Genomic DNA, 16,114 nt, shown 5'->3' on the forward strand with positions numbered 1-16,114 from the left:
CTCAGAGCCTGTTGCTTCATTATAGTCCAGTTACTTTACTCAAAGCCTAATGCTTCATTATAGTCCAGTTACTTTACTCAAAGCCAGATGCTTCATTATTGTCCATTTACTTTACTCAGAGCCTGATGCTTCATTATAGTCCAGTTACTTTACTCAAAACCTTTTGCTTCATTATAGTCCAGTTACTTTACTCAGAGCCTGATGCTTCATTATAGTCCAGTTACTTTACTCAGAGCCTGTTGCTTCATTATAGTCCAGTTACTTTACTCAGAGCCAGATGCTTCATTATAGTCCAGTTACTTTACTCAGAGCCTGATGCTTCATTACAGTCCAGTTACTTTACTCAGAGCCAGATGCTTCATTATTGTCCAGTTACTTTACTCAGAGCCTGATGCTTCATTATAGTCCAGTTACTTTACTCAGAGCCAGATGCTTCATTATAGTTCAGTTACTTTACTCAGAGTCAGATGCTTCATTATAGTCCAGTTACTTTACTCAGAGCCAGATGCTTCATTATAGTCCAGTTACTTAGAGCTTGATGCTTCATTATAGTCCAGTTACTTTACTCAGAGCCAGATGCTTCATTATAATCCAGTTACTTTACTCAGAGCCTGATGCTTCATTATAGTCCAGTTACTTTACTCAGAGCCAGATGCTTCATTATAGTCCAGTTACTTTACTCAGAGCTTGATGCTTCATTATAGTCCAGTTACTTTACTCAGAGCCTGATGCTTCATTATAGTCCAGTTACTTAGAGATTGATGCTTCATTATAGTCCAGTTACTTTACTCAGAGCCTGTTGCTTCATTATAGTCCAGTTACTTTACTCAGAACCTGTTGCTTCATTATAGTCCAGTTACTTTACTCAGAGCCTGATGCTTCATTATAGTCCAGTTACTTTACTCAGAGCCTGATGCTTCATTGTTGTCCAGTTACTTTACTCAGAGCCAGATGCTTCATTATTGTCCAGTTACTTTACTCAGAGCCAGATGCTTCATTATAGTCCAGTTACTTAGAGCTTGATGCTTCATTATAGTGCAGTTACTTTACTCAGAGCCAGATGCTTCATTATAGTCCAGTTACTCAGAGCCAGATGCTTCATTATAGTCCAGTTACTTTACTCAGAGCCTGTTGCTTCATTATAGTCCAGTTACTTTACTCAGAGCCAGATGCTTCATTATAGTCCAGTTACTCAGAGCCAGATGCTTCATTATAGTCCAGTTACTTTACTCAGAGCCAGATGCTTCATTATAGTCCAGCTTTCACCATTATTGTTTGTGTTGGTAATGACAGGTGCAGGAGACCATCAGGGAGGCCCTGGAGATGACCACCACAGAGACAGGTGCCACAGCTGACCCCGTACACCTGGGAGACTCAGCCTCCACCATTAATGTTTGTGTTGGTAATGACAGGTGGAGGAGACCATCAGGGAGGCCCTGGAGATGACGACCACAGAGACAGGTGCCACAGCTGACCCCGTACACCTGGGAGACTCAGCCTCCACCATTAATGTTTGTGTTGGTAATGACAGGTGCAGGAGACCATCAGGGAGGCTCTGGAGATGACGACCACAGAGACAGGTGCCTCAGCTGACCCCGTACACCTGGGAGACTCAGCCTCCACCATTAATGTTTGTGTTGGTAATGACAGGTGCAGGAGACCATCAGGGAGGCCCTGGAGATGACGACCACAGAGACAGGTGCCACAGCTGATCCCATACACCTGGGAGACTCAGACTCCAGCATCATGACTAAAGTTCAAGAAATCACTGGAGAAATCTCCCAGAAGGAAATAACAGTAAGTCTTTTATTTTCTCTTATTGGTCATATCACAATATATTGAGTTCCATTTTGAAGACAGGAAGACTGTTCTTAGGTTTATTGAGGTTCCCCTAAGTCAACTACTGACTTTCCTCAACAAGCAATCTGCAATCCAGCCTAACTCCTGGATAAATATTTACTGGTAGGTGAACAGAGGCATTAGATGAAAAGAAACATGTGAACCATTTCAGCTACAGGTCCAGCACCAACCCCCATCCAGTTGAGGGGGCTGGAGCTACAGGTCCAGCACCAACCCCCTGCCAGTAGAGGGGGCTGGAGCTACAGGTCCAGCACCAACCCCCTGCCAGTAGAGGGGGGCTGGAGCTACAGGTGCAGCACCAACCCCCTGCCAGTAGAGATGGGCTGGGCTTCAGGACCAGCACCAACCCTCTGCCAGTAGAGGGGGGGCTGGAGCTACAGGTCCAGCACTAACCCCCTGCCAGTAAAGGGGGGCTGGAGTTACAGGTCCAGCACCAACCCCCTGCTAGTAGAGGGGGGCTGGAGCTACAGGTCCAGCACCAACCCCCTGCCAGTAGAGGAGGGGCTGGAGCTAAAGGACCAACACCAACCCCCTGCCAGTAGAGGGGGGCTGGAGCTACAGGACCAGCACCAACCCCCTGCCAGTAGAGGAGGGGATGGAGCTACCGGTCCAGCACCAACCCCCTGCTAGTAGAGGGGGCTGGAGCTACAGGTCCAGCACCAACCCCCTGCCAGTAGAGGGGGGCTGGAGCTACAGGTCCATCACCAACCCCCTGCTAGTAGAGGGGGGCTGGAGCTACAGGTCCAGCACCAACCCCCTGCCAGTAGAGGGGGGCTGGAGCTACAGGTTCAGCACCAACCCCCCTGCCAGTAGAGGGGGGCTGGAGCTACAGGTTCAGCACCAACCCCCTGCCAGTAGAGGGGGGCTGGAGCTACAGGTCCAGCACTAATCCCCTGCCAGTAGAGGGGGCTGGAGCTACAGGTCCAGCACCAACCCCCTGCCAGTAGAGGGGGGGGGGGCTGGAGCTACAGGTCCAGCACCAACCCTCTGCCAGTAGAGGGGGGGCTGGAGCTACAGGTCCAGCACCAACCCCCTGCCAGTAGAGGGGGGGGGAGCTGGAGCTACAGGTCCAGCACCAACCCCCTGCTAGTAGAGGGGGGCTGGAGCTACAGGACCAGCACCAACCCTCTGCCAGTAGAGGGGGCTGGAGCTACAGGTCCAGCACCAACCCCCTGCCAGTAGAGGGGGGCTGGAGCTACAGGTCCAGCACCAACCCCCTGCCAGTAGAGGGGGGCTGGAGCTACAGGTCCAGCACCAACCCCCTGCCAGTAGAGGGGGGGCTGGAGCTACAGGTCCAGCACCAACCCCCTGCCAGTAGAGGGGGGCTGGAGCTACAGGACCAGCACCAACCCCCTGCCAATAGAGGGGGGCTGGAGCTACAGGTCCAGCACCAACCCCCTGCCAGTAGAGGGGGGCTGGAGCTACAGGTCCAGCACCAACCCCCTGCCAGTAGAGGGGGGCTGGAGCTACAGGTCCAGCACCAACCCTCTGCCAGTAGAGGGGGGCTGGAGCTGACACTGTCCACAGGTGATAATGGAGCTGACACTGTCCACAGGTGATATTGGGGCTGACACTCTCCACAGGTGATAATGGGGCTGACAGTGTGCACAGGTGATATTGGGGCTGACACTGTCCACAGGTGATAATGGGGCTGACACTGTCCACAGGTGATAATGGTGTTGACACTGTCCACAGACCATAATGAGGCTGATACTGTCCACAGGTGATAATGGGTCTGACAATTTTCGCAGGTGATAATGGGGCTGACACTGTGTAGGTGAAAATGTGGCTGACAATGTCCGCAGGTGATAATTTTGCTGACACTGTCCATAGGTGATAATGGGGCTGACACTGTCCACATGTGATAATGGTGCTGACACTGTCCACAGACCATAATGAGGCTGATACTGTCCACAGGTGATAATGGGGCTGACACTGTCCACAGGTTATAATGGTGCTGACACTGGCCACAGGTTATAATGGTGCTGACACTGGCCACAGGTTATAATGGGGCAGTCACTATCCACAGATGATAATGGGGCTTACACGGACCAGGTGATAATGGATCTGACAGTGACCACAGGTGATATTGGGGCTGACACTGTCCACAGATGATAATGGGGCTGATATGGACCACAGGTGATAGTGGGGCTTACACTGTCCACAGGTAATAATGGGTCTGACACTGTCCACATGTGATAATGGGGCTGACACTGTCCACAGGTGATAATGGGTCTGACACTGTCCACAGGTGATAATGGAGCTGGCACTGTCCACAGGTGATAATGGTGGTGATAATGTCCACAGTTGATAATTTTGTTGACACTGACCACAGGTGATAATGGGGCTGACACTGTCCACAGGTGATAATGGGGCTGACACTGTCCACAGGTGATAATGGGGCTGACACTGTCCACAGGTGAAAATGGGTCTGACACTGACCACAGGTGATAATGGGGCTGACACTGTCCACAGGTGAAAATTGTGTTGACACTGACTACAGGTGATAATGGGCCTGACACTGTCCACAGGTGATATTGGGGCTGACACTGACCACATATGATAATGGGGCTGACACTGTCTACATGTAATAATGGAGCTGACACTGACCACAGGTGATAATAGGGCTGACACTGACCACAGGTGATAATAGGGCGGACACTGTCCACAGGTGATAATGTGGCTGACACTGTCCACAGGTGATAATGTGGCTGACACTGTCCACAGGTGATAATGGGGCTGACACTGTCCACAGGTGATAATGGTGCTGTCACTGTCCACAGGTGATAATGGTGTTGACACTGACCACAGGTGATAATGGTGTTGACACTGACCACAGGTGATAATGGTGCTGACGCTGTCCACAGGTGATAATGTAGCTGACACTGTCCACAGGTGACAATGGGGCTGCCACTGCCCACAGGTAATAATGGTGCTGACACTGTCCACATGTGATAATGATGCTGACACTGTCCACAGGTGATAATGGAGCTGTCACTGTCCACAGGTGATAATGATGCTGACACTGTCCACAGGTGATAATGGTGTTGACACTGACCACAGGTGATAATGATGATGACACTGTCCACAGGTGATAAGGTAGCTGAAACTGTCCACAGGTGATAATGGTGCTGACACTGTCCACAAGTGATAATGGTGCTGACCCTGTCCACATGTGATAATGGGGCTGACACTGACCACAGGTGATACTGGAGCTGGCACTGTCCACAGGTAGTAATGGAGCTGACACTGTCCACAGGTGATAATGGGGCTGACACTGTCCACAGGTTATAATGGGTCTGACATTGTCCACATGTGATAATGGGGCTTACACTGTCCACAGGTGATAAGGGTGCTGACACTGTTGGATTTCTGGGGCTTGACTCATATATTCAATTATTTGATTATTGTAATTAAATAAATCGAAGGACCACCCACTTTTGAGAAAAAGAGGGAAAACGAATAAAAGTGACCATTAGAATGACACTAGAGAACCAGTGTCTATGGATATTAATTAAATGAATAATCACTTGAAAATAATAAATAGACTGTATTATTAATTAATTTAAGACAAAGCCTCAAATATCAACATTGGGGGGTATTTCTAGAAGTTAATATATATCTAGGAACCAGTGTGTTCATCACTAGTTCATTGTTGAGCTAGTAACATAGTAAATCTAAACTAAGATAGATTCAAAGATATGATAACTCAAATTATGAATATTAAAGATTATGAATTATTGAGCAACAGTAAGAGCAAACACATTAATTACCAAATCATAATTTCTGGCAATAAATTATTCACTGTAAAGATCCCATATGAATTATATGGAAATCAGTAATAATCTTAGATAAATTTGTACAAAATAAATGTCTTATCTGTAAGACGATTTCTGTAACGCCATTTCGTCATTCGTCCTCGTGGTCACAGGATCCCAATAAAGAAAGAACCCGAGGTGAATATCACGAATGAAGAGAAACAACTTGTCGACTCCTCGTATACACGCTGAAATCAGGGAAATTTAACACTTTCGCGCTCTCCGCGTTCAGAAAAAAATCATACCCTAGATGCTTTCGGCGGTTCGCGCGCCTACGCGGTAAGACCGAAAAAGTGTACACCCTTTTGACTGTCCTGACAATAATTGAAGGCGCACGTATTTAAATTTGGTATCACTGTGTTTGCAATAAAATTGTCTATAAGAACATCCCTATAAAATGCCACCAAAGCATAAGGACTATCAACACCAAATAAAAAACTATTCAGATCACTCGCCGAGAGCGCCAAACAGCAACAAAATGTTTCCACTCTCTTAATGGTTGCGAAGCCTACAGTTGTCCTACATCGTTAATTGTGGTATCATTGGAATTGCAATAAAATTCTCTACACGGACATATGCATATAAATATAGATTCATTGTCGTAGCCCACCCAAAACAGTGTGGGAAGTGGCCGAAGTGTTACCCGCGGCGGCATATCGGCGAAACTCGCTTTGAAAAGTGTATATTCAATTCACTGTCCTGACATTATTTGTCGATATATGTATTTCATTTTTGTACCAATGTGTTCGCAATAGAATGTTCTATAAGAACATTAAGTATTAAAGGTCACATAAGGATGCGTTCGACCGGCAACATATATAAAAACTACGTCAATTATACTCGTCGTGTCAATAATACAATTGTTTTACCATGATGATTCACTGCCACAACTTCTCTTTAATAAGCTGTTCGGCTATTAGAGAAAACGTAAATTTCATGGCAAACATTTGTAAACTATTCCCAAGTTGATCGGATAATAAATGGATTTTATACAAATATTTTTTCTCGTGACTCCCGAGCGCCGTACGCCAGCATAATAAGTAGGAATATTGGTGACGACACTGTTGTCACCAATTAGCAAAAGTGTTAGGTAGCATTTGATTAGGCTACGAATTATTTCAAATATTCATGAAAACTGAGAAAATGTGGAAAATCAACTAACGTTGTGTATTTGGTATCCATTCGGTATCACGACAGACTACCCACAAATATACAATCTAGAATGATGCATCAAACGAGAATGGTATACTTAACATGAGCGTATCAAATACTAAGGTCTGCCGAAACCGCATCAGCCAGTCCCAGACGTCCACTGCTGTGTACGCGTAATTACGGGTCGTAGCTTCAATTGTTGACGCGTTATTAACTGGCAGGGCACTGTAGATCACGTGAATAGGTAATTGTTGACTATTGATCAGGTATCAACGTAATTCTTGTCGATAAAAACTCCCCAGTCACTACCACGTGTCTCGCCACTCTTATCGCCAGGGATGCCTCGTGTGCAATAGCGTCTCCGCCCTCCCTCAATCCGTCTCTCGCATTCACCACAGAAATTATTAATCACGGATAATTCTTTTCCGCGTAATTATTGATATAATACGTTAATGAGAACTGGGTTGCAATTATAGGGACTTAAATATTATCATATTCTCGTTTAATGGTGTTAAACGAGAAATGGAGAAGATTTTTATTCTCTCTATAGCATTCGTACGTAACAGATGAAACTGCTACTTGATAATAATTTCAGTTAATAACTCGGTTTTAGATTATCGGGAGTCATATTATCCGTAGGTAATTATTACACGGAATACTGTGAATTTTAGAGAACCACATTCAATTCTCTAACACATTGGTAATAAACGTGTCTAACTAGACATTATCTGACGCAATTTTGCTACTTGATTTCACGAGAATTCTAGCACTAATACACAGATGAAACGGTTAATTTATGTTGACCAGACCACACACTAGAAATTGAAGGAACGACGACGTTTCGGTCCGTCCTGGACCATTCTCAAGTCGATTGATTTATGTTGACACTACCGTTAGTGAAATTAATAACTACTGTAGTTAGTATATAATGATGATGATGTATTATAATACAATAGTAGTTTGTTAGTGTTGGAAATTTCCAACAGACACTGTCCACAGGCGATATTGGAGCTGGCACTGTCCACAGTTGATAATTTTGTTGACACTGACCACAGGTGATAATGGGGCTGACACTGTCCACAGGTGAAAATGGTGTTGACACAGACTACAGGTGATAATGGTGCTGACACTGACCACAGGTGATAATGGTGCTGACACTGTCCACAGGTGAAAATAGTGTTGACACTGACTACAGGTGATAATGGTGCTGACACTGTCCACAGGTGATAATGGGGCTTAAACTGACCACAGGTGATAATGGGTCTGACACTGACCACAGGTGATATTGAGGCTGACACTGTCCACATGTAATAATGGAGCTGACACTGACCACAGGTGATAATAGCGCTGACACTGACCACGGGTGATAATGTGGCTGACAATATCTGCAGGTGATAATGGGGCTGATACTTGTCGGAAAATCTGACACCATTTAATAATATTACATGTAATTGCAGATATTGTTGCTGCATTGTATACACAAGTTACCTATAGAAAATGTAACTTGTAGTGGAATTTTCCATCTATAGAAAATGGGATATCATTGCCACATACTATTATAAATTCACCAGCTATTCTGCTGGGAATTATTATTAAATACATTAGTCTTTGGACTTTACCATCATAAAAACATCTCATATAAATTAACTTAATTATCAGTATTGAAATAGAGTAAATGTGACCCTTCTATCACTTTCTGATATCTGGACAATGTAGGCCAGTAGCGTAGTGGTGAGGGAGTGGTCAGCCATTGTTATTGTTCTTAGACCAGAGGCGCACGGGAGCAAATTCGGCTCCTGTTAATTTCTCTTGGACGAAGTGTTATGGAAACCAAAGGTCTGCCATTATCAACACGCTGTCAACAAATACAAGGAAAGTGTTCTGCGGAAACCCATTTATCTAATCATTTTTGCCCATTAATGTCAGTAGATAGGGTGTACCGGTTAGAATGCAAACAGCCTCTTAAAAAAGGTAATTAAGCCTTGGTCTTTCTGATTCATTGTACGGTGTTTTCTATGATATAGCTGTCATATATCAGGATTCTGGCTTCATAGCTAGCGCCTTTTTGACAGGTCAAGAAGAGGAAGCAATCTTTGTGTACCAGTTACTGGGTGATGGAAGCTACCTCAAAGAGGAAATTTGGTGTCTACATCCCAGTTATATCTGGTGGACTAAGCTGGCTGTACAATAAGATAAGGAACCTCTTTAATGTACTAATATATGTAGTTTAATACTGTAGTTTGATTGGCTGCATATATATATAAACTCAATATAAACCCGCCCCTAATATGTAGAGGATCGATTTGTGAGATTATTGCAGAAATACAGTCCACTTAACATCATACAAATTGTTATCGTAATATATAAATTAACTTAAATATAAATTCTGTATAAATTCATATAAATTAAATTAAATATAAATCTCACAGGTCGGTTCCCACATTATTTGGTCCTTCGAACTGGATTATTTGGTCCTTTGAACCCACATTATTGGTCATCTTCGAGTTGGATGACAGATTATTTGGTCATCTTAGTACCGGATGAACCAGTTACCCAGTGGATTCAATAAATATACAAGTGCAGTGTGATTTATACAAAGCCAGTCAAAGACGCCGGCATTGCCTCGAGCGAGTTCACGAGCCCTCAACTCAGTCCAGCCTTACGCAGCAGTTTCATGCACACCCACAGATTTGGTGGCGTGTTATTCTGTGAAATGACAGCGCTAATATTGAAACCAGCCAAATTAGTGGCTGTGTCTTCGCGAGATTGTTCACGGATTTTGTGGTGTTAATTTCGCGGGAGATTATCCACGAATTTTGTGGAGTTTATTTCGTGAGGTCACTAATAATATTTAATACTTCTTGTTAATATTAGAAGTTTCATAGAGGCTATTATCAATAATTGTGCATATTATTTCTCCAAAATAGAGAATTATTTAATATATATTGCACTAGTGTTCTCAATATAATGTTTACCAATTGCCAACCCACAACAGGGTAGGATATGCATTGACTAGTGTTTATAGATAACCTAGTCCCCTATTACCATTGTCTAGTTGAACTATTGTTCATTCTAGTCCCATTATTACCATAGTCTAGTTGTACTATATTAAACAACCTAGCACCATTAATGAATGGTGCAGACCCTATTTTGGGTATAATTGTTACCAACTCGAGTTGAGTTGTGTATATATAATAATTTACTTATGATCATTACACCTTTGAGTGATTAATTAGTGTCTATACCATCCTAGGGTGATATAGAAGAGCTAACCTAAAGGTACTTCCAGTGACACTGGTTTATCACTAAAATCATTAGTGTGTATGATTGTATATATATATATATATAATGTGTATTAACCCTCAAACCGCGCATATCATATATAAATGATATCAGTGACAAAACTGAAACCGCGCACATCATTTATATATGATTTCGTGTCTAGCACTATAATTTAAACGCCCCGCCTGGGATAGGGGCAGCCATAGTACAGCCATGACCGATAGTTGCCAGATGCCACCTAGAAAAAAAATCCAGGCCAACATTCTTGGGTGTTACAGCGTCAGTATTGAGCAAGCCACCAAGGCTGGCGCACGCAGCACGAGCTCACAGCACCACTGTTCAGCTTGTGACCACAGCATCGCCTACAAATACCATAATATAAATGATACTGCTATTATTTAGCAGTGATAGTATTACCGAAGCCCCCTGACTGTGATAAAACTGACCAGGATTCTGCTAATAGCAGGATTGTGGTGATATTTAGCGCTGTGCTCCATGGAGGGAGGGTTGTGGCGTCGTTTTCTGACTGTGTGTGGTCACCATTTATTGACTTCACTCACCATACCAGCTTAGTGGTTCGCCATGGTGAACACAAATGTAGATACTTATATATAACGTGTGTATAGTGTGAGATAACAGCGAGAGGAGTGGGTTGGGAGCCGCCATTTTGGTGAGGGAGGAGCGTCGTCTGCACGACTTGGCATGTTGTTTACTGATGGCCACTATGGTCTTTGGGCACCATACCAGCTTATTTGTTCAGGTATGGTGAATAAAACAGGTAGATACTTATATATAATGTGTGTATATAGCATAATAACACCACAAACAATATTGTTGGATGACAAATATTAGTGCGTCTGGCCTTGAGGGCGGCCGCCGATCAGCTGACTGTGTGAGTAGCTACGTCTTATGGCCTTTACTCACCATACAAGCTTAGATGTACAGTTATTGTGAACAAAACATGTAAATACGTATATATAACGTCTGTGTATAGTGAATAAATACAGAAAGAGTATTGTGGGAGGTAAATGAGGGTGAGTGAGGTGGTGTTGAAGGGAGGGAGTGGCAGTGAGTGGCTCTCTGGTGTTTGGCGGTCACTCCTCGTTGCTTTTTGATTCACAAGACCAACTTAGTAGTTCGTTATGGTGTACAAAACATGCAAATACTTATATATAACCTGTGTATATAGTGTAACAACAGCAAAACTATTTGTTTGTTGTTTTATGAACATAATAATTGAATCACTAATATGCACACCATAATTTTGAGTACAGCGATGATTCACACATTTTATAATATAAATATACCACAATTCACTGTATGGAATAATATTACTGCAAAAAAACTAAGAAAAAATCAGACATTGAAATAATTAGGTAATAATATATTTGTGGCAACTGCCGTCTGACAGCTCGGGCGGAGTAGACCTCGTCTGGCGAAGGCTCTGCCAACGCCCCTTTTTTGCCACACTTCCCTACCCTATTGCGGCTAAAATATGTCACCTATGATTTTTTTGTTATTTTTTCCGTGATCAGGGAACAAAAATGAACACTTCTATAAGACGAAAGAATTTTTTTTTTTTTTTTTTTTTTTTTGCGCCTGTGGGTGTGAATTCTATTTGGGCCCCTAGCGGTTTGAGGGTTAAAGGTGGCCGCCGATCAGCTGACTGTGTGAGTAGCTACGTCTTTGTGCCTTTACTCACCATACAAGCTTAGATGTACAGTTATGGTGAACAAAATATGTAAAGACGTATATATAACGTCTGTGTATAGTGAATAAATACAAAAACAGTATTGTGGGAGGTGAATGAGGGTGAGTGAGGTCGTGTTGAGGGAGGGAGTGGCAGTGAGTGGCTCGCTGGTATTTGGCGGTCACTCCTCGTTGCTTTTTGACTCACACGACCAACTTAGTAGTTCGTTATGGTGTACAAAACATGCAGATACTTATATATAACCTGTGTATATACTGTAGTGTAACAACAGCAAAACTATTTGTTTATTGTTTTATGAACATAATAATTGAATCACTAATATGCACACCATAATTTTGAGTACAGCGATGATTCACACATTTTATAATATAAATATACCACAATTCACTGTATGAAATAATATTACTGCAAAAAAACTAAGAAAAAATCAGAGACATTGAAATAATTAGGTAATAATATATTTGTGGCAACTGCCGTCTGACAGCTCGGGTGGAGTAGACCTCGTCTGGCGAAGGCTCTGCCAACGCCCCTTTTTTGCCACACTTCCCTACCCTATTGCAGCTAAAATATGCCACCTACGATTTTTTTGTTATTTTTTCCGTGATCAGGGAACAAAAATGAACACTTCTATAAAACGAAAGAATTTTTTGGATTTTTTTTTTTTTTTTTATTGCGCCTGTGGGTGTGAATTCCATTTGGGCCCCTAGCGGTTTGAGGGTTAATTTTAAGTGCTAACCTCTAGTAGAGGTAGTATTATCGCCTAGTGAGTGCAGAATTTTACCCTAGGCTTCCATCAGTGCTTGTTCAGCATTATGAGCAGCCCAGGTACAAGCCCCCACAAGGCTTTATCAATTAGCCAATATGGATAATGCTGGCAATGAGAAAACTGTCATACATCTAGTACTACAATTGCTGGACTTACCTCAACCTGATCAGACTGCTGACTCATTACAATCCTTCAGCATGGAGTTTGAGTCGCTACTAAAAACATTCAGTCTTAACCCCTTAACTGCGTTGCCTCCAAATGTGACACCCCCGCAGTGCGCAGGAAATAAATTCTCTGGAAAAAATTCTTTTTTCTTTTTAAAGTGTCAAAAACCCTTCCCTCAGTATGGGTAAAAAAAAAGTCGAAATTGTACTTACTTTGGCTGCTATGGGGTCCGGAAGTTGGGGCGTGACGTCATCATTCCCCGTGCCGTAAGCTCTAGGGGTCGGTGGGGCGCTCGGGGCGGGGCGCGCGAGTTGCCGTGAATATATTTTCGTTCATTTTTTGCGCACCTTTCCAAATACATTTTCATTGTTTTTATGTGCCAATCCAACGTATAATGAACATGTACACTATAATATCGCAGTACAACATCCGTACTGTCCGTAGACACTGTGTTACGTGCATGAAACTTGTGTACACATATGCAGCACATATTTACTATGTATCATGCTAATTTGTGTATATATACAATCTATTTACATACTATACACTGTCACACACTATATACTTTCACCATCAACACATTCAGAACACCGCGAGTGAGAGCTGCCACACCCAGCCAGCCCTCCCTCACTTCTCCAACATTGTATTCGCCAACTTTGCCCCTCCCATCATACAGTTATTCACACCAATGTTTCATGTTCATTTATGTACATTTACAACATATGTACTTACTATACACTGTCACACACTATATACATTTACCATCAACACATTCAGAACATCGCATAGCAGCTGCTTCGTATGGGCCAATAGCAGCTGCCCCGTATGGGCCAATAGCAGCTGCCTCGTATGGGCCAATAGCAGCTGCCGCATATGGGCCAATAGCAGCTGCCTCGTATGAGCCAATAGCAGCTGCCTCGTATGAGCCAATAGCAGCTGCCTCGTATGGGCCAATAGGAGCATTTGGCCATGAACACATTCAGAACACCTCGAGTGAGAGCAGCCACACCCAGCCAGTCTCCCTCACTCCAACATCTTACTCGCCAACATTGCTCCTCCCACCATATTGTTATAGTTCTTATTACACATGTTCTATATACCTATCTACATGTTTTATTTACCAGAACTATGCAAGTAAGCCGGTATTGTGTCCAAACAGTACAGTGGCCACCATACACTGCATGAAAAATCACACAGCAGACGACGCTACGATTACGTCACCTCCCTCACCAAAATAGCTCCTCTCAACATTCTCCTGTTGCTGTTATTACACACACTATATATACCCATGTACATATGTGTTGCCCATAGTGAACCACTAAGCTAGTATGGTGAGCAAAACAAGAGTGGCAGCCACACACACACACAATGAGGCTACCTCAATTCTCGCCCTCCCTCCCTCATCAAAATTCCTCCTTTTACAATACTACGCACAACGCTAATTATAACCACAATCCTGCTATTATCACAATCCTGGTCACTAATTCATGTAAATGAATAATTGACCACACGTTTATTTTGAAAAGGAACCTAAGAAATCATTTGAAGATTCCTAGATGAACGAAATAATGCTGTGGTGCTGTGGCTAGCGCTGTGAACATCGTGAACAGCATTGAATCACTGATATTTGAACATTGTACCCAGTCATTATCACACTCAGGCTCTAATATAACACTATCATAGCTAAATAATACAAGTTATATATATATTTTGACATTAGGCGATGCTGTGGTCACATGCTGAACAGCAGTGCTGTGCGCTCATGCTGCGAGCGCCAGCCTTGGTTGCTCACACGCTACTGAGGCTCCCACACCCGGGAATGTGGACTACGATTTTTTTTAAAGATGGCGTCTGTTTACAAGAGCCCTGAGGAAGCTGATTTGAACCCCATGTAGCCGCGGGAGTTTTGAATGGAGCGTGAAAAATACAAATACCCGGAGGCGCGTTGCGCAAACCAGACGTGAGCCTGCAGGCGCGTTGCGCAGTTTAAGGGTTAAGGTTGATATAACTACTAGTGAATGGATGACCAAAGTAGTCCTTCAACGAAAATTGTCCAGCGATATACTAGATGAATTATACGCACATCAACATAACACCATCCTGACAGCACAGGACATCACCAAAGGTTTACATTCCATCATAAAAAAACGACGAGCAAATGAGGAAGTTAAAGCCTCATGCAAGCCTTCAGAAATAGAAAATAATAGTCAATTAAAGGGTAAAACAACTACCCCAAATAAACATCAACCAATTACTCTAACATCACGTTGCAGAAAATCTGACAATGCAGCAGAATCCTCCAAGCCTACTGTTACTAGTTCACCCAAACCTGTAACTTCCAAACGTGCAGTAGGCTGGGGGACATGTATGTTCTGCAAAAAGAGACATTCAACATACTGTTGTGCTAATTATCCAACCAGAGACACTCGTATTGAGCGACTCCAGGAATTAGGGAGATGTTCAAGGTGTCTCAAGTCACACAACATTGACTATTGTGATACCCAATTCAACACCTGCAACAGGTGTAGAAGAGGTAGGCACCATGCAGCACTGTGCAAATATACAAAATTAACGTATTCAAGACCCAAGGTGGAAGATAGCATTCCCACTACAGTACAGTACTGCAAGGTGCAACAAACGAAGAGTGTCCAATCGGCAAAGTCTAAAGGTAATACGACTTTGCCTACTGCCCAAATTACCATTCAGAATAAGAGGGCCAAGGTCCATACCCGTGGGTTGTTTGACCAAGGGTCCCAGAGAACACATGTCACTAAAAAGTTGGCAGATGAACTACAATTAAGGCCTGTAGCCCAGACGTCATTCAACATCTCAGGGTTTGTAACAGATGCAGGACCTCAAGTCTACCAGGTGGTACAACCATCAGTACGTTTAGGCAGGTACGTCTGTCGAGTACAAGCCATTGTGGTGGAAAAAATACCAGTAGACCTACAAGTTCAAGGTTTGAGAGCAACAGCCAAATTCCTGAGAAATAGAGGAATAAAATTGGCAGATAATATTAAGTTTGATCACCACACCGACTTTGGTCTCCTTGTAGGGACAGACTATTGCCATCGATTCATCGGTAGCCCTACTAAATATCAGGGCATAACCATGTTAAATTCTGCAGGAGGTAAATTACTTTCAGGCCCAGTATCAAGCCTGAGGAGACCTATGCCTGCAGATAAACAATACCAGTAGAAATCTAAATTTGTCAGCTGATTATATTTCTCCAGTAGCATTATACCAAGGAGATTACAGCTGACTATAGTAACAGAGGTTGATAATAATATCATCATTTTAAAGCTGAAGATGAGTTCATGAGGCTTCAGTGGCAAATCAGTGAACAGTAACCTAAACAGC

General features: G+C 43.2%; 1 protein-coding gene across 3 annotated transcripts in view; it reads left to right on the forward strand.

Annotated features, from left to right (window-relative positions):
- LOC123772840 (uncharacterized) overlaps positions 1 to 16,114 on the forward strand; it is a 158,977-nt gene that overhangs the window by 118,805 nt on the left and 24,058 nt on the right. For all 3 annotated transcript variants that reach the window (XM_069324435.1, XM_069324434.1, XM_069324436.1), the window contains one exon: positions 1,651 to 1,797. In XM_069324435.1, coding sequence (XP_069180536.1) covers positions 1,651 to 1,797 — 147 coding nt within the window. The remainder of the gene's footprint in view (positions 1 to 1,650; positions 1,798 to 16,114) is intronic.

The sequence above is a fragment of the Procambarus clarkii genome, chromosome 14 (genome assembly GCF_040958095.1).
Source record: "Procambarus clarkii isolate CNS0578487 chromosome 14, FALCON_Pclarkii_2.0, whole genome shotgun sequence".
Taxonomy (NCBI): domain Eukaryota; kingdom Metazoa; phylum Arthropoda; class Malacostraca; order Decapoda; family Cambaridae; genus Procambarus; species Procambarus clarkii.